Consider the following 19,860-nt stretch of genomic DNA (forward strand, 5'->3'; position numbering starts at 1 on the left):
ATAGAGAGATATACTTTTTAACCCATTACCTATAGGATAACAGTCCCCAAATGACAAAGTTCTTCAGGTTTTAAAAATTTCAGGAATGACATTGGTGTCCCACTACAAATGAATCCCCTTCTGCCCCTCCACAATGCCTATTCTTTATACAATACAATTTATTTTTGTATAGCCCAAAATCACACCAGAAGTGCCGCAATGGGCTTTAACAGGCCCTGCCTCTTGACAGCCCCCCAGTCTTGACTAAGATTATCCATCCATCCATTTTCCAACCCGCTGAATCCGAACACAGGGTCACGGGGGTCTGCCGGAGCCAATCCCAGCCAACACAGGGCACAAGGCAGGAACCAATCCCAGGCAGGGTGCCAACCCACCGCCGGACACACACAAACACACCCACACACTAAGCACACATTAGGGCTGATTTAGAATTGCCAATCCACCTAACCTGCATGTCTTTGGACTGTGGGAGGAAACCGGAGTGCCCGGAGGAAACCCATGCAGACACGGGGAGAACATGCAAACTCCACGCAGGGAGGATCTGAGAAGCGAACCCGGATCTCCTAACTGTGAGGCAGCGGCGCCACCACTGCACCACCGTGCCGTCCTCTCTAAGATTATATATATTCTTTATACATTTGTTTTGTTCAGTTGGTCTGTGGGCTCCAGTTCTTGCTTGTTCACCGGTGACCAGTTCTTCTGGTGACACATTTCAAAAGAAGAGATGTAGTGCAAAGTAAAAAAACAAAATGGAAGGATAGGCCTAAGAGTCCATAAATCCTTAAGGGTAAGCTTCACTGAGAGAGCAGGCGACGGGGTTGGAGAAATGCAGAATATTTCTTCTTCTGTTTTTTTTTTTTTTTTTTTTTTATTTGTATTACTTTTACAGAACCATCCACTCCACAAGATAATGAAATTGGTCTCTGTGGAAGTGAAGCCCACTTTTTGTCCGGATTCTCAGATGATGCCATACTGCGCCAGTTCATGAAGCTCCAGGTGACTGAAGGCCTCCCAAGGACAGATGACCGTGATATCTGATGGGGAAACATAACAAGTTGACATCAACCTGAACTTGCAGCGTATACTAAAAATAACTACAATCAACCGTAGGTACCAAGGCAATTGGACGGGCAACACAACCAGGAGGGAGAGTGACTCCTTAGCAAGCCACAGAACTTTATTTGTTAATAAATTGGCAAAAAAAATGAATATAATTTCGTTTTCCCTTTGTAATGGTTGGGTATTTGAGTGTTGCTTGATGATGGAAATAATGAATTTAAATGATTTTAGCTTTAGGCTGCAACATAACAAAATGTGAAAAAGTGAAGGGGGACTGAATACTTGCTGAAGGTGCTGTGGGCACTCCTGGCTGACCTGTTTGTTCTTCTTGTGGTGGCTGCAGCTGAACTACCAGTATGTGAAGAAACCTAAAGAATCCTGGGCTGGGCTGGCATGTTTGAGGCAAATGGGTCTGCTACTAATCCATAGGGCTTATTCATTTAAAAGATCATTGGGCAAAACTGGGCACGAGACCAGAGTTGGCCATACTGGGGCACACTGGCTCATGCTGGAACACTAGCTGTGGCGCAGATTTACCTAACGTGCCTTTCTTTGAGATGTGGTCTTACACTTAGAAATAAATGACACATAAAGTACTTCGGGATATTGTTAGCGTGACTAGACTGGGGGTTGACTGTGCCACATTCAATGAACTTTTCTCACACAATTTTGATATTTTCAAAATAAAATTCTTAAAGACTTTACAGCAGCAGCACTACAGTCTTTATGAATGTCAAAACCTGGGGGCTCCTGTCTCATCCGAGGGAGAACTCGATTTTGACAGCCTGCAAAGAACTGGACTTAAAACAAGAGGCAGAGAAGAGTGAAGTACGAGTCAGCAGCAAATGCTTACCTGTGCCAAGGCCTTCCATTCCAGGGATGTCATCACCAAAGCTGCACAATAAAAAAACGAAAATGGATTTTACACACCACCTTTCACAACACACAGCAGAATCCACCACCATAAAAGAATAAGTGCTATTTTTCAAGTTATTTCTTCACTAACATGATATACTGTATACGCATTTGCTAGACACAGAGTATCCTTTATTAAAAGGATAAGTGTCTGTGTGTACGTCCGGTTGCCATGTCTCTGCCATTCCAACAGATGGTTCATCACAAACATTTCTAGTAACAACATCCATTAAATGTGTCATTCCAACATATGGTGCCTCACAAATATTAACACTGCTTTTTTGAATTCCATACCAAATGGCATACAGCAAAGACTTATACATTGCATTTGTCATTCCAACAGGTGGCACATCACAAACATTTGTGGTAATAAAATGCATTGAATTTGTCATTCCAAAGGATGACATAACAAACATTTTTAGTAACAAAATGCACTGAATTTGTCACTCCAACTGATGGTGCATCACAAGCATTTGTAGTAGTAAAGGCATTGCATTTGTCATTCCAACAGATGACGCATTACAAACATTAGCACTGCTTTTATGAATTCCATAACAATGGCAAATAATAGGGACATATGCATTGCATTTATCATTCCAGCAGATGGCACATCACAAACATTTGTGGTAATAAAATGCACTGAATTTGTCATTCCAACAGATGGTACATCACAAACATCTGTAGTAATAAATGCATTGCATGTGTTATTCCAACAGATGATGTATCACAACAATTAGCACTGCTTTTATGAATTCCATAACAATGGCATATAACAGAGACATGTGCATTGCATTTATCATTCCAACAGATGGCACACCACAAACTTTTGTTGCAATGAAATGCATTATGTTTGTCATTGCAAAACATGCATCACAAACATTTGTTGTAATAAATGCATTACATGTGTTATTCCAACAGATGATGTATCACAATAATTAGCACTGCTTTTATGAATTCCATATCAATGGCATATAACAGAGACATATGTATTGCATGTATCATTCCTACAGATGTCACATCACAAACATTTGTTGCAATAAAATACATTGAATTTGTCATCCAACAAAAGGTGCACAACCAACATTAACACTACACACTTTCCATCCATCCATCCTCTTCTGCTTATCCGAGGTCGGGTCGCGGGGGCAGCAGCTTGAGCAGAAATGCCCAGACTTTCCTTTCCCCGGCCAATTCTTCTAGCTCTTCCGGGGGAATCCCAAGGCATTCCCAGGTCTACTGCTTGTCTGTTCAAATATGATGAAAAAGTCACCAATTTCCATGGGGTGTACTTACTTTTTCACATGTATGTCATCACATGTGCTACTATTGTCCACCCTTCCATTGTATGCCTGCTTTAGCTTACATGGTGCCCCGAGGCCCTTATTCAGCTATGGAAGCTCCACTTCAGAGACACAGCTAAATGTTTAGTGTGTCCAGAATTCAGACCCTTCTCCATTGTTTAGATATATTGTTAAAGGCAACACAGTCTCAATTATTACCACGTCAATCTATGTAGATGTCAAATTTCCCAGAAATCATGGAGGGGATTTCATTATCAGTAACAAAGCCAACTCTGTCCCATTTCCCCCTATTTTGACCACCAATGATTCAGCTACCTGAACTTAAATTACACACCAAAGGGCTATCATCTGATCCCTATAGGCTAGGGATTGTCATGCTGCCATTCTGACATGCTGGAATAAAATTTGACTTCCTATGTCATAGAAGGGACGCTGTAATCTAAAACCTTTCGCTAGTACAGAAATGCTTTTATTATGTGGTGTTTGGCACCACCTAGAGGACGGTGACTGCATAACAACACCACTTTGGGAGAAACCTGCCATGTCATTTTCTAACCTGCTTAATCCAGAAGTGGGATGCCTTGGGGAGGGTCTGGAGCCTATCCCAGCTAACACAGGGTGCAAGGCAGGAACAAACCCTGGACAGGGTGTTAGTCCATTGCTGGGCAAACACACACACACACACCCCAAGGCCAAGTTAGTGCTGCCAATTTAACTAATCTGCATGTATTTGGACTGCGGGAGGAAACCCACGCAGTCACGGGGAGAACATGCAAACTCCACGCAGAGGGGACATGGGATCGCCCACCCTGGTCTCCATTAAGCATCTCTTGAAGAAAACCTGAGTAGACCAATAAAAGAATACAAAAAGCACAGACCTAACATTAAGGGAGCAGACTTTACCAGACAAAAAGCAAATATGAACAGGCCGTGCATTGAGGAGAGTAAATCAGACTCACCCTTGGATCCCTTTCTTGGGGGGCTTGCTCTTGAACTGACGGGTCTGTCTCTGTTTGAATTTGGGGGGCCCCTTGCGAGGTGTGGCAGGCCCGCCAGTCACTCTGGTGGCTGACTTTATCTCCGTTTTGGGGGGCTCCAGATTCATTATGGCAGAGGTTTGCGGTCTGTGGTATTGGTGGGATCAGAAGAATAAATCAAGAAGATGAAACGGAAGACTGCAAGTGTGTGGAAAATATTTTTGCTGTTTACCTGTGCCTTTTGTTTTGTTGCTTTGGAAACTTCCAGAAGCAGCAATTACAACTGAAAAAAAGCAGAAATAGAAGCATGAAGGTCAGTGTGATACGGATATTAAGATCTAAAGGCTCAGTTGTAAATCCTCAGGACTGATCCAGAGAGTAACAAGTGCAATGTGCTGACGTGGTCTTAGATCTCATTCCTCCACCTTAAAACATTTCCTTTTTTTTGAGTTTGCCTATTGGGTTGGTTACCACTTAGCGGCAGAGAACCCAGTCCACCATAGAGCACACGCTCAGACTGGGGGTCATGCAGTACCATCAACAAACTCTATTGGAAATGAGGGAGAAGTGAATTGAGGGCTGAAGCCAGGAAGCACTCCTTTACCCCAAGAATTGTGGGAATCTGGAACAAACTACCAAGTTACGGAGCTGAAACAGAAACCTTGACATCCTTCAAGAAGTATCTGGATGAGATACTGGGATAGTTTAGATATTAGCTAAACAAACGATTTATGATGTTCTTACTGGATTGATGACCAATGCAGGGACAATGCGAAATGCTACTGACTGTCCCTTCAGAAAAGACCCCATCATCTCTTTACCACGCTTTCTAAAAAGCTCCAGCAGTGGGCCTTCACAAATTCGTGGAATGTTTGAATATAGATTTGTAGGAGTAGCACATCATGATTTGATTAAAGACTTTGGGAGTGAGAGTGAAATGACAAGCAGTCGTTTTTAGGTGCATTCGCATATGAAGCCCAAAGCTCCTACTGTGAAAGCTCATTTCTGTCTGTCTGTCCTCATGAAACAACTCCACTCAAAGTGGACCAGTTCTGTTGAGATATGGCACCCATCTTTGAAGACGTTTGTTGAGTCAGTTCCATTTTTTCATTCAGATATCCCGTACAGATTGCAATATACAAAGTTTTGAAATCGCAAAATCTCCCATCCAGAAGCATCAGCAAATTTGCAAACTCGTCCACCTTAAAAAGTGGAAACGTTCGGTGCGACTTCAACTAGGAATCAGTTTACTGCTTTAGATTTTCCGCTTGAGAGCAGTTGCTTGAATTCGTAAAATTGAACTTGTGTATATTTTGTGTATGGATGTCCAATGCAAGTCAGTCAGACGGCGGACAGAGCATGCGGGCGCAAACAGCTCACACCATTGCACTTTCTTCTGGTGCTTTAAGTAAGAGGACAAAAAGGTCACTTCTCGTGAAATAAATGTAAAGGGAAAAACATTATTTAAACATTTAAGACTGAATTGTTCAAACAATATTATGTGCAGATTATTATTGTAAAGAACCAAAGTTACCAGCCTACAACTAAATTGTGTTCGAACTTTATAAAAACAAGGGGCGTAGCTGCCCTAACTGATCCATATTACTAACCGAGAATGCTAAACCGGATGGACGCAGGGCATGGGCCGTAGCCGCAAAAAGACGTACTGCGCAGGCGCCCCAAGAAATGCCGCGAGAGGCGGCCAAGACCACAGAAAAAAGGAGTGAGCACAGAAAAAAGGAGTCAAAGGCAGGCGACGCACACAGCGCCGCACGAGCAACCCCCCCCCCCGACAAGCAACGGACGGGACACACACAAAGAGGACGATTCAACAAGCCCCTGGCACACAAAAAAAAAGAGCACGCAAACCCCCCCCCACAAGCAACGGACGGGACACACACAAAGAGGAGGATTTAATCCCATTGCACACGAAACGGGACGCACACAAAGAGGAGGATTCAACAAGCCACAAGCACACAAAAAAAAAAGAAGCCGCGAGCAACACACAAAGCCCATTGGACACGAAACGGGACAGACTACGGACATAGCACACGAAACGTACACAAAAACGACGATTCAGACCCACGACCACAGTAACATAAATAACAAATGACACACAAAGCCCCATTTCTAAATGAACCGTCCGTATTAAACATACGTCATGTCAACACGTTCACAATATGCAGCATAGGTAGATCTCATTACAATGAGGCACTATTAACCGTTCAACCGCAGAAAAGGATCCATATTAACAGTGAGTGCGATCCTCCTTATTACTTATCCATATTTCTCACGCTCAAGAACAAACAAGTCATGAATTCACGATCACAGGTACAAAACGATACCGCTCGGATAACGGGACCAAACACAATTCACACTATGCAGCATAGGTGGATCTCATTACAATAAGGCACTATTAACCGTTCAACCGCAGAAAAGACTCCATATTAACAGTGAGTGCAATACTCCTTATTACGTATCCATATTTCTAGAAGAAAAAATGTCTCGGCTCCAAAAACGCAAAGCTCAACTAAAAGCTTCTAACTAACGATGTACCTAAAAGTAAAAACTTTATGAACTGCATTAGATCCTACAATAGTATATTCGCTTTTGCATCTACCGGAGTAAATATCAGGCCACCAAAAGGCAATGGCCCATACTGCTTTCGCATATGTGCACAAATACTGCATCACATTGGAACAGTGCACCCTGAAACAAATCAACAACGCAAATATGCACAAATCTACATCTTAGATCCACATGACGCAAACTATCAATCAAAGTGTTGCATCGCAACAGGCACGGATTCAAAACGAAACACCTCCCGTCTCAGACATACGTTAAAGGCAGCGAAGGCTACAACGGGCTTCTCACACAGCACAGGCAAATCGATTACAGCTCCAAAACAACACGTCCCAAATACTACACATGCAACAACGCGCCTCTCAAACGGCACAAGCAAAACATACACCAGGAAAATTCATTCGGATTAATGAATGTCATTTGCAATCATTGTCATTCAGTTCACTTCCCTGAAGAAACAACTGGCAATACAAGTAATACATTTACACGTTGTTGTCAAAAGGGTCAAATTAGACTGCCTCCTTTACATTCATATCCTGAATATCTACAGAAGCTTCTAACTAACGATGTACCTGAAAGTGAAATCTTTAACAACTACATTAGATCCTACAAATCGGTATCCACTATGAACATTAACAGTGGCACTGCACGTGACATCCGTCTTGCAAAAATGTTAATTATTGATGAATGTACAATGGCATCCAGTCACTTACTCAACACCATTCATAAACTTCTACAAACGTTTATGAATAATAATATTCGCTTTGGAGGAAAAGTACTTTTATTAGGAGGAGATTTTAGACAGTGCTTAGCTATTCATCCACATGCCATGCACTCAGCTATTGTTCAGTGCACCTTAAAATACGCAGACAATTGGCATTGCTTTCAAAAGATACAGTTAGTAAAAAAGATACGATGTCCAGAACCAGATCATAACAATTGCTTATTACAACTGAGAGATGGTACACTCACCAATACAGATGGACTTCACCCATATATTATTACAATTCCTCAAGCCTTTATCTGCGACGACTTAGTTACAGACAGATTTGGAACAGCAATCTCATTATACCAATGCCCCTTTTAACACAACGCACTATATTATGTCCAAAAAATATTAATGTGGAAAACATAAATACCCAAGTAATTCCATTACTTCCTGGAGAGACACAACTCATTCTAAGCTCTGACAAACTTGACTCTGATCACAACAATAACCATCTTCATTGACATTACAAGTTCTGACCTGGAATTACCTTTTACACTTAAACGGCGTGTACAAAGAAATTTTCCAATAAACCTTTACACTGTGCCACACACTTTATTGTTTGCTTTCTATTTGCATCATCTACACCTTCACACTATTCTATATCTCATTCATACATCACGCTCTTTGTCATTCCCAACACCAGGGGTTGGCGAGCGAAGCGATCAGGGGGCGGAGCCCCCTAGTAGAAACATAACGCGGGTTCAAAAATGGACAGTGGCATCAGAAGGTGTGGGGGGGTGGGCTTCAGTGGCTTAAGCCCCCGATATCTGCAGCCCAGCCCCCCTTGTGATATTTATATATATATATATATATATATATATATATATATATCCATCCATCCATTTTCCAACCCGCTGAATCCGAACACAGGGTCACGGGGGTCCGCTGGAGCCAATCCCAGCCAACACAGGGCACAAGGCAGGAACCAATCCCGGGCAGGGTGCCAACCCACCGCAGGATATATATATATATATATATATATATATATATATATATATATATATATATATGGAAGAGAAGGTCTGTGATATGGTTTGCATATTTGCAGCTGGAGATCCACAAAGGGAGAAAAAATAAATCACGTATCATAAAGTTGTTTTTATTCCTGAGTTTTCAACCCCTGCCAGGGGTCTTCATCAGAGGATAATGTTTAGACTTACAAGAATCAAAGGCAATATATAGCAAAAAATTACGTGGAGGGGGTGGGAGGGTGGGGTAGGTGGCTAAGTCAGTGTGATCTTGGGGGCATTGGGTGTACAGTTTATTTATTATGAACATGTTTTTCTTAAGTGAGCATATGCTGGATTTATGTCCAAGTGTCTGTTGATGGCGTTCTCATTTGATAGCCAAGATTCGGCCAGCTCTCTGGCACTTTTAGTACTGGCCTTAAATTTTACTTGTACATTGTCCCAGTTAAATGTATGTCCTGTTGATTTAGTATAGATCAATGAAAGTGAGTCATTTCTTCTGACGGCGTTGCGCACAAACCCACGAACAATTTGCGCACGGTCCTTTTTAATGCTAAAAACAAGAAACCGACAGCAGAAACACGAAATGCAATTTATAGCATTCCATGCAGTTCTTGCTCAGCAGTATACATAGGACAAACTTCAAAAAGAATCGCAACACATATACAGGAACATCTTAGTGATTTATATAATTTTAATGCACTGCAGTGTTTTAACTAATATTAATAGCTAGATGGGGAGCTTATTTCAGTTCCTCTTCTCCTTACATTGGGTAACGTTGATCCTGATTTTATGCTAGTATTGGTCATTTTATATTAATTGATATTTGTCATTTGCTAATTATCAGATATTACTCTACTGGGTATATTTTCAAAAATGTGACGTTTAGGAGAATTGAACAATTAGTCCTGCAACACGACGACTCATCAATCGATGTCATTGTCACATCGCTTGTACTGCAATCCGCTGTGAATGAAAGTCCCACAAGCCTCTTCGGCCTCCGTTTTAAAAGCGCGTATATTTACAGTAATCCCTCCTCCATCGCGGGGGTTGCGTTCCAGAGCCACCCGCGAAGTAGGAAAATCCGCGAAGTAGAAACCATATGTTTATATGGTTATTTTTAGAATGTCATGCTTGGGTCACAGATTTGCGCAGAAACACAGGAGGTTGTAGAGAGACAGGAACGTTATTCAAACACTGCAAACAAACATTTGTCTCTTTTTCAAAAGTTTAAACTGTGCTCCATGACAAGACAGAGATGACAGTTCTGTCTCACAATTAAAAGAATGCAAACATATCTTCCTTTTCAAAGGAGTGCAAAGCAAGCAGTCAAAAAAAAAATCAATACGGCTTTTAAGTATGCGAAGCACCGCCGGTACAAAGCTGTTGAAGGCGGCAGCTCACACCCCCTCTGTCAGGAGCAGGGAGAGAGAGAGAGAGATAGCGAGAGACAGATAAAAAAAATCAATACGTGCCCTTTGAGCTTTTAAGTATGCGAAGCTCCGTGCAGCCTGTCCTTCAGGAAGCAGCTGCACACAGCCCCCCTGCTCACACCCCCCTACGTCAGCGCAAGAGAGAGAGAGAGAGAGAGAGAAAGTTTGCTGGATAGCTTTTCAGCCATCTGCCAATAGCGTCCCTTGTATGAAATCAACTGGGCAAACCAACTGAGGAAGCATGTACCAGAAATTAAAAGACCTATTGTCCGCAGAAACCCGCGAAGCAGCGAAAAATCCGCGATATATATTTAAATATGCTTACATATAAAATCCGCGATGGAGTGAAGCCGCGAAAGGCGAAGCGCGATATAGCGAGGGATCACTGTAATGTCGTCTACTGACACATGCACTTGCTTTCTGTCATCGCTATTACTTTTGAATATGATTCTCTGCTATAAAGCTATTTAATACACAAGAATGTAATAACTGACTCTTGGATGAAGTAAATAAAAAAAAAAACGTGCCACGCTTCCACTTTCATGCTAGTTAAGTTAGTCACCAAACAATACACAGCTCACCCCAGGCCGATCATTTAATTCCAGCCGACAAGAAGTCAATTCCCGTCTTTTAGTGGAATTGTTTAACTCAGATGTCAATCCCACTCGTCGCCTTTCTCCTCGGTTGGTCTACTCTCCTACCTACTAAAGAACATCTCACCAAACATTTGACTTTATTTATTGTCGGTTTGCAGCTCTTCAAGCCAAGCCAACAATGAATACCCGAACTACTGGAATGGGTGGATGTTCATAATCTGCTAAATCCAGCACAGGTGTTAGGCTGACCCAATTCCCCCTAATCCTAACTGTTGTCTTATTTTTATAGAAGTAATAAACTTTAATATCATTAAAGCAAAGACGCACCGCAAGCGCTGACTAATCAACGCAGCAAAATCTGACGGCTAATCTCGCCTCGCCAGCAGAAACAGTTGGATGATCAAGACGTTATTAAGAAGGAGGTTGTAATCGGTTATGAGGTGACTGTTATATCCACCGCCTCTGTGAATGAAGGGATTCATTTGAAATATCCTTTGTATGTGCGTGTGTGACATAATAAGCTACGTGTGTTAAAGATAAACTGTATGTGTTAACTTGGTAGTCTGTACCTGTGAGGTAAGCTAATAAAAAGAAGGACCCCCTCCTTGCATCCCCTGTTGTCAGCCATTTAGGTACTGCGAAGAGCATTCTTGTCTTTTTTTAAAGTATGACGTCACTCTTTCATGGACTCATCTCAAATAAAATAATTAAATGAGGGATGAAGGGGCAGAAGAAAAGCAACTCTATTTGGGATGTCACACACTATGGCAAGGGCCACCACTATGGTAAGTTTTAAAAATGGGTTGGGATACGCAAAGGGTTGACGTGCAGCAAATATGCCAAGATGCACCACAGATAAATTAGGAAGAGCTTAATGATCTGCTACAGCAGGACATTTTCTACCTATATGGGGTACAAAAAACAGTTTTCGACACGATCAGGTGGTTAGGCAGACTGCACGAAGATGATATTCACAATCCTCTTAGTCTACATAATCAAACGGATGAAGAGACGTTCAGCTGGTGAATGTTTTGGTCAACATGGAGATACAGGGCACTGACCAAAAGAATACAATGCTTTGTATCTGAGGCTAGGGATCTGCACTGGCAATTGTAAGGCTGCCGGTTCGAATCCCGTAAACGCCAAAAGTGACTCTATTTCGTTGGATCCTTGAGCGAGGCCCTTAACCTGTAAATGCTCCATCCTGGGCATGACGTTAATCTGCATCCAGCCCTGCCTGTAGGCCCTCCAACCTGCAGGGAAAAACCTGGGGGTTGGTGGCAGAATTGGCACTCGAGTCACCATAAAAAACCTCCCACTGTTTCACTGCATCTGAACTAGTGTGGTGTGGAGGTGTCACCCGTTGCATGGCTGCACTCGGGTCCTAATCTGGGGTCCATAGTTGGTTTGTCGTGTGGTGGGTGCAGCAATGCGCTGTATAAGTGTGAGCTCCTGACCTCTCTGCTCACACTTACATAATGGATTACTATGCCCAGTAATGATGAAGAGCCAAATACTTTCACGTTATTTTTCGTTAATCTTCTGGGAAAAATCACAAAGCTGGAAATCCTACGATCAGATCCTCCAGCTCTGCCGAATTGTACTGTGCATGGATTGTTCTCCAGAACATGCAGGGAAAGGCCAAACCGAAATAATAAAGGAAGACAGAAAATTCAGTCCAGAGCAAACAAAAAGGATAGCCATTATGGGATGTTTTACAATTTATACAGCTGCAACACGAAATCAAGAAGAGTTTGGTAAATCGATTGGAGAACAAGAAAATGAATGAAGAGATGGATGATGCACTGCTCCTAAGAAAGCATAACATCCAAGAAAGTCACATAAACTGATAAGCATATAAAATATACTGATTTAAATAACAGATATAAAAGGATACATCCAAACCCAAGGAATATGGGGGCCAGAACCAACATTTTAAGACAAGAATCGTCCCAACCTGCAGTTCTTTAAGTTGACGTAACAGAATTTAGTGAATGTAGAAAAACAGAACTCTGGAAATTCAATATTTTACATTCAAAATTTGAACAATTCAGTAACATTTATGAAAAGGTGCCAAGAGGATGGTGTAGATTTAGTAAAATGTGATTCAGAAGCATTCTAGGAATGGAAGAACACATACTGGGAGTTCAAAGGTGTCAAACATTCAGTGAGATTTACTCATTTTAACGTAGAAATACGATGGCATGCAGAACTGAAAAATGTTCTGAAAAACTCTGAACAAGGCTCAAGTGGCTATTTTCATAATTCAGATAAATGTGGTAAATTGTATATTAAAACACACCTAGAAAGAGTTTGTGAGAATTCTCTGAATTGAGTATTGTGGAACTGCAGGTTTAAAAAAAAAATTGAAATTAAATGTATATTTATAATCATTTTTATGTTAAAAAAGTAATGTTTATAAGTCAGAAGTTAAATTTACAGCCTTTGGATGTTTGATTTTAGGTGTTACTACATGAACTTCTTCCTCCCCATCATAAACCTTCCATACTTTGTAGCCAGAAGACGGCTGGCAAAGTCGAGACCAGCATGGCTCGTCCTACAGGTGCTGAAACTAATGAGATGGTTTCCTAAATATCTGATGTCAAAGTGCAGACTCGCACCATGTGCCCTTATTCCCAACACTGAGTCTCTGTCACCACTTCAGTAGTCAAACACCTCAGCCCTGCTCACCCTTCTCTGTTGTCTTACCAGCGTTTTGATGGGGTCCATCGCTCCTGATCTCTGCGTGTTACTCTAGTTGAAGTCGGCTTTGGGCTTGGGGTCTGCATGTTACCCCTCTTATACTGGTCACCAGTAAGAGGATTAGTAGGTGAGCCGCCTCAGCAGCCGATCTTCAAGCATTACCATTGACAGAAAGTGAAGTGAAGGGGGGGGGGTTTCAGTGAAGGGCACATCATGGATGTTAAAGAGACTGGCACCCTGTATTGGTTCAGTAATTTAGAAAATGCTGCATACCACTGAATTAACTGGTGTAATGCCATAAATCACGAGAGCAATTACACTCTAATATGTCCAATATCATTTCCTTCTTGTGTTTGTTAATGACAAGTTTTGCAGCTAAGAAAGGCTGAAGTTTCGATGTAAGGTAAGTTATACTTAGTAATTCTGTCGCCAGAGAGTGTGGACTTGTTGTGTGTTCATCAGCACATGCAAGTAAAAATTCTACCGTACAACAATGACCCTATAATCCTGGATTTGCTTTTTTTGACCAAAACTAGATACATTTAAAAAAAGAAAAAAAATTCAGTCCAGACCCATTTTTAATTTTGTTATTATGTGACAATGTTTCACATTTAATGTAGTTTAAAGGGGAATTGCTGCCAATCTAATATTTCCAACATGCCAATATCTAAAATACTCCATTCCCTGTACCTTGATATGAAAGGCACTATATAATAGACAGATATGAAAGACACTATATAATAGATAGATATGAAAGACACTATATAATAGATATATAGACAGATATGAAAGGGACTATACAATAGATAGATATGAAAGGCATTATATAATAGATAGACAGATATGAAAGACACTACATAATAGATAGATATGAAAGACACTATATAATAGATATATAGACAGATATGAAAGGGACTATATAATAGATATGAAAGGCACTATATAATACAGATATGAAAAACACTATATACTAGACAGATATGAAATGCACTATATAATAGATAGATATGAAAGGGACGATATAATAGATATGAAAGGCACTATATAATAGATAGACAGATATGAAAGAAACTATATAATAGAAAGACAGATATGAAAGACACTATATAATAGATATATAGACAGATATGAAAGGGACTATATAATAGATATGAAAGGCACTATATAATAGATAGATATGAAAGGGACTATATAATAGATAGATATGAAAGACACTATATAATAGAAAGACAGATATGAAAGGCACTATATAATATAGATATGAAAGGCACTATATAATAGATATATAGACAGATATGAAAGGGACTATATAATAGATATGAAAGGCACTATATAATATATAGACAGATATGAAAGGCACTATATAATAGATATATAGACAGATATGAAAGGGACTGTATAATAGATACATATGAAAGGCATAATAGATATGAAAGACACTATATAATAGATATACAGACAGATATGAAAGGCACTATATAATAGATATGAAAAGCACTATATAATAGACAGATATGAAAGGCACTATATAGTAGATGTGAAAGACACTATATAATATATACATAGATATGAAAGGCACTATATAATAGATATATAGACAGATATGAAAGGGACTATATAATAGATAGATATGAAAGGCACTATATAATAGATATGAAAGACACTATATAATAGATACATAGACAGATATGAAAGGCACTATATAATAGATATATAGACAGATATGAAAGGGACTATATAATAGATAGATATGAAAGGCACTATATAATAGATATGAAAGACACTATATAATAGATACATAGACAGATATGAAAGGCACTATATAATAGATATATAGACAGATATGAAAGGGACTATATAATAGATAGATATGAAAGGCACTATAAAATAGATATGAAAGACACTATATAATAGATACATAGACAGATATATTTTTGCTGTCAGCTGTCTTTTTGTCTCACTGCCTTGTCTCGCGGGACGTTAAAGTGTCTCTGAGAAAATCACATATCGTCTCCTTCCAAGATTTTTTTTTTTATAATAGAGAGATATCTCTCTACGTTGGGTGGGGTTTGGTTTAATAGAATGTCTTTAGAACATATTATTATACTTGCTATATTTTTGCCTTTCCAATTGGATTGTGTTTTGTTATTGCATTTTAAATTATAAGACACAGGGAAAAGTTTTAGTATTCAACAGTAAAACTTGTGACGCTTAATATTCATCTGGCTATCAGCCCATTTAGGTAGATATGAATTATGGTGCTTAGTGTTAATGAAAGGCTGATTTGATGTGAAATCTGCATAAGGAAAATATAAGCAAGATATGTAAAGGTCATTTCCATACAAAAAAAAAATAAAATAAACAGAAGCACAAAGCTTATCTAGTGGTGTGACTACAAAAATAGAAAAGGTTACAAATATAGATAGGAAAAGAGGGAAGAAAGCTAGGGAAAATAAAATGAATGAAAGATTGGAGTGATCTTTTAAAATATCCACCAGAAAAGATGACAGCACAGATTAAAATGGTTAGTTGGTCATTTAGCGCCAGAGACGTGCGTGATCCAAGTTTGAAAATGTTTATAAAGAGAGGTGCCGCTAGAAGACACTCCGCGTGCCTGTGGTTGTGCTCCAAATGAACACTGCAGCCTTCACGTGGACATATTAACATAACAGAATGATCAGAAGGCAGATTAGTGCAGCACGGAGTCATTACGGTTCATCACGCTCCACATTAATTTTTTTTTAGAGGGCACCCTTGCCATCTGAAGCACACCTGCTGATGTGATTATCGTTTGACCGCTGGTGACGGAAACTCCATGCAGAAAGTTATCAAATGTGCGTCACTGGGTTGAGAACCAAGGTCAATGAGAAAAGAAAAAAATAAAGGAGCTCCTCACTAGAAAGACTTAATCTGCCAACCTGAATAAATATTCATCCCATTACGGACTGATACATAAATAGAGGTAAGACACACTTCTCTGAACAATTTGCATTTTTTTCAAACGAGGGGACACTAAAAATATAATTAAATAAATATTATTTGCCATTGAACAGTCTACAACAATATACAAAGACACCAATACCCAGAACATTACATACACTGTTTCACTGGAAGCAGATCAACTAGGGGACCTCACTTGCATCTTGAAACACCAACTATGAGTTTCTGTCACTTTGAAATCACAGAATGTCGTTTCAATGGAGATCAGGCGAGTGTTACAAACAGGAATCCATTCCACACTTTCCTCTTCTCAAATTAATGGATTTGGCTTTCTTGAAATGCTAAAATGTCCACCTCAACAATTCCCTCTTGAGTAGAAAGCTGCACATGATTACAAAAAACAAAAGTCACTTCTGATTAAGGTTCCTCAGCCTTATCTCCATTTTCAACATGGTCTTAATGTTCTCATCCTGGATGTTCTTCTCTATGGCTGCTAAGGCCTTCTCTCCGCCATATTGATAATAGCACAGCAGTTCTTCGACATAGTCAAGCCACACGCAGCTAGGGCAACCACTCATACAGCAGTATGTAGGAGGCATGGGAGGCAGACCCACAGGAGTGCTGAAGCTATGCTTTAGGTTGGAAGGTGTATGTTCTGTTCTAGGTCCATCTTTGGCTGGGCTCGTATTCTGCTTGTCTGCATACTTTGGAAGATCCTGAGCATCCATGGTGGCACAAGCAAAACATCTGGCAGACTGCAGAGTTGACTGTGCGTGACCATAGCATACTGTCTGTGTTAAGAGAGGGCCAGGGAGTGTGGTGCATCTCTCTCTGAGGTGATACTGTGGGAGCTCACGTAACTACAAGGAAAAGAGCAAAATACTGAATACTGGCAAAACATTTAGGAACACCTGCAGTAGCATGCCTAATAACTAAAACAGCATTAAAAAAATAACTTTTTAAAGGAACCATAATTCTTTTTAGAGCAGTTAAAGTGTGTTGTGAAACTTGAATAGCTGTTATCATCACTGATATCAAAAGTACAGATTAGTAATAAACACAAATCCCTTAGGAGTATAATTCTGTGCATGTATATTCTATTAGGAGTACAACTAAAATATAGCTATGTAAAACTCAAATTAAACAAGTGGGTTTTTATGATTTTTTAAAGCAATCCATAGTGGTATTCTGCCATATCTCTATTTTTTAAACTATTCCAGATTTTTGGTACAGAACAGCAAAAGGTCACCTCACCACTTCTTTTATGTTTAGCTTTTGGAATAAAATGATGTCAAATATTAGAAGATCTAAGGTTACGACTTGGAATGCTGGGGATCAGGCACTCCAAAATATAGAAAGTAGCAAGATTATTTAAAACTTTATATACCATAAGTAGTATTTTAAAGCTCACCGTAAAGGACGTGGGTAACCAGTGTAATGATGCTAAAACTGCAGAGGATTTCAATGTGCACTGCAGACCAAAATACTTAACTAATGTTATTTCCAAATTATTCTCTCATATCATGTATTCAGAAATGCAAGTAAGATATTGAATCAGAGAGGCCAGAGCATCAGGTACAATAGATAAGTAAAGCTGCATGTCATCTGCATAACTGTGGCAGTTCACCTTGTTTTTTTGATACAATCTGGTATAATGAAACCAAGTAGACTGAAAAAAAGCAGTAGGCCCAATATGGATCTTTGTGGGAAACAATATACAATATCATGGACCTCCGAACTACAATCACCACAACTAACAAAGAATGTTCTGCTTAAATAGACAGATAGATAAGACATACATACAGAGAGACATGTGATTAACTGGCAGCATGGCAAACTCCACACTAACAGTGAGAATTACCGATACCAGTTCCCTTGCTTCTTCTTCTTTTAGTTGCTCCCATTTAGTGGTTGCCACAGCAGATCATCCATCTCCATCTATCCCTGTCTTTCACATTATTTTCAGCCCCACCAACTGCCTTCATGTTCTCCCTCACCACATCCATAAACCTCCTCTTTGGCCTTCCTTTTTTCCTCTTGCCTGACAGTTTGATCCTTGACAATCTTTTCCTGATGTACCCCTCAACTCTCTACATGTGCCCAAACCATCTCAATCTAGTCTCTCTCACTTGGTCACCACTTCCCTTACAACTGTAGTATTATATTGAATGAGGTATTTAAATTAATTGATTTTGGGCAGAAAGTTAAACAGACTCTTGTAATTTACTTAAATATTAGTACAACATGATTCAGTGATCAGTTTAATTAAAGAACTGTGGACATAGGAGATAGGATTTTGCAGAAAACGCATCTGATGTTATGTCAGCCTCTTTTGTAAGTCACTTTAGATAAAACCACCTGCTAGGCAAGTAAATGTAAATATAATATTAGATATTAGACAGGCATGTTCACAACGAGGGGGATGTGCCGCAAGGTTGCATTTACGGTAAGTGCAAGTCACTAACTTAGGGATATGCTCAGAAGGTTAGGGAAACCACATATAAACGTGGATACAACCTATGACAATTGGCTCAATGAAAGGTAAAACTTGGAAGGGAAAACACCAAAATCTTACAGCCTGTCGCTATTAACAAAGTCTCACCAGGTTTCTGCTGTTATCAACTTTTAAGAACACTTGAATTTCTCATCATACACTTCCCGGTGTTCTGACATTTCAGCATACCTATCAGAATGGCATATTGTTAGCTAAAGCGCATGCGCAGAACGTTAACACTGTATTAGTTTGAGAGCAGTTCACTCATAAAAAACGTAGTTGTACTGTTTGAAAGATAAGTTTTATTATAGTTTTCTGAAGTTGTTTCTTGCGAGTTCAGCAAGATACTTCATGTACGTTGCGCGTCTGCTCCAAACAGAAACATCTAATGTTTTCTTATTTTTATTAAATCCAACACGTCAGGGAAGTTGTTGAACATTATTACTATTGTTGCCATGCATCTTTTATTTAAATACAGTTTGAGTAAATCTGACCGCAGATATCACCGTGTGGTTACACAAGTTCCTTTAGGTCTCTTACACATGTACTATAGCATCCAGTTATTTGATTTGTCATTTAATGTTGACCGGTATGCGATTCTGACAAAGTATGCTGAAATGTCAGAACACCGGAGTGAAAATGGACAGTTGATCTAAACATGTATAAGAAATGACTCCCTCCGACAGCAATAAAGGCAACCAGTTACTTTTTAGAATATATGAGCGTCACTTCAGCGCCCTGAGTAAATCTACTACAATAATTTAGAAAAGACTCTTCATATATTTCATTCATCGTTAAATTAAAGCAGTCCGGATCGTATCAGAGTTGATGCCCCTTGATTTGATACCAACGCTTCACCTTTAGTTGCGTGGACACTCCACGCGAAGCTCTCACAGGTAAACACAGCAAGCCATTACTGAGAAATGTTGCAATGCTTTCCCCAAATAAAACGCCATACATGCTGTCGTAACACCTTCACGACCTCCCGTTACACAAGTCTCATCTTCGTGTCTTCCTCTTCGCCTGTCCTCCTCTTCGCCGGTGACCGCTGTTGTATAAATAAAGATGTGAATCACTTAGACGTTGTTGATCCCGCCTCTTCCAAAGCAACCAGCCAATTGA

At 39.9% G+C, this 19,860-nt stretch overlaps 1 protein-coding gene across 4 annotated transcripts; it reads right to left on the reverse strand.

Moving 5' to 3' along the window:
• Positions 1 to 639: 639 nt before the first annotated feature.
• pde6gb (phosphodiesterase 6G, cGMP-specific, rod, gamma, paralog b) lies at positions 640 to 19,797 on the reverse strand. 4 transcript variants are annotated; one of them, XM_051918983.1, is made up of 4 exons: positions 19,597 to 19,745; positions 4,235 to 4,535; positions 1,913 to 1,953; positions 640 to 1,034 (listed from the first exon to the last, which is right to left on the reverse strand). In XM_051918983.1, exons 2-4 carry the CDS (start codon positions 4,378 to 4,380, stop codon positions 958 to 960), a joined length of 264 nt encoding a protein of 87 aa, XP_051774943.1. In that variant the 5' UTR covers positions 4,381 to 4,535; positions 19,597 to 19,745; the 3' UTR covers positions 640 to 957. The 4 variants fall into 4 exon arrangements, with proteins under 4 accessions (XP_051774943.1, XP_051774941.1, XP_051774942.1 ...); XM_051918981.1 differs by lacking the exon at positions 19,597 to 19,745 and adding an exon at positions 13,311 to 13,375; XM_051918982.1 differs by lacking the exon at positions 19,597 to 19,745 and adding an exon at positions 10,587 to 10,795.
• Positions 19,798 to 19,860: the final 63 nt, after the last annotated feature.

Source organism: Erpetoichthys calabaricus, chromosome 14 (genome assembly GCF_900747795.2).
Source record: "Erpetoichthys calabaricus chromosome 14, fErpCal1.3, whole genome shotgun sequence".
NCBI classification, from domain to species: Eukaryota; Metazoa; Chordata; class Cladistia; order Polypteriformes; family Polypteridae; genus Erpetoichthys; species Erpetoichthys calabaricus.

What these genes read in the sequence shown, in the direction of transcription:
- pde6gb (XM_028819638.2), bottom strand. Translation starts at nt 19,698, where the DNA reads ATGTATGGCGTTTTATTTGGGGAAAGCATTGCAACATTTCTCAGTAAT. An exon ending in GAGTGTCCACGCAACTAAAG is followed by an intron (nt 17,105 to 19,596) that starts GTGAAGCGTTGG and finishes TTTTCCTTGTAG; the next exon opens with TTACGTGAGCTCCCACAGTA.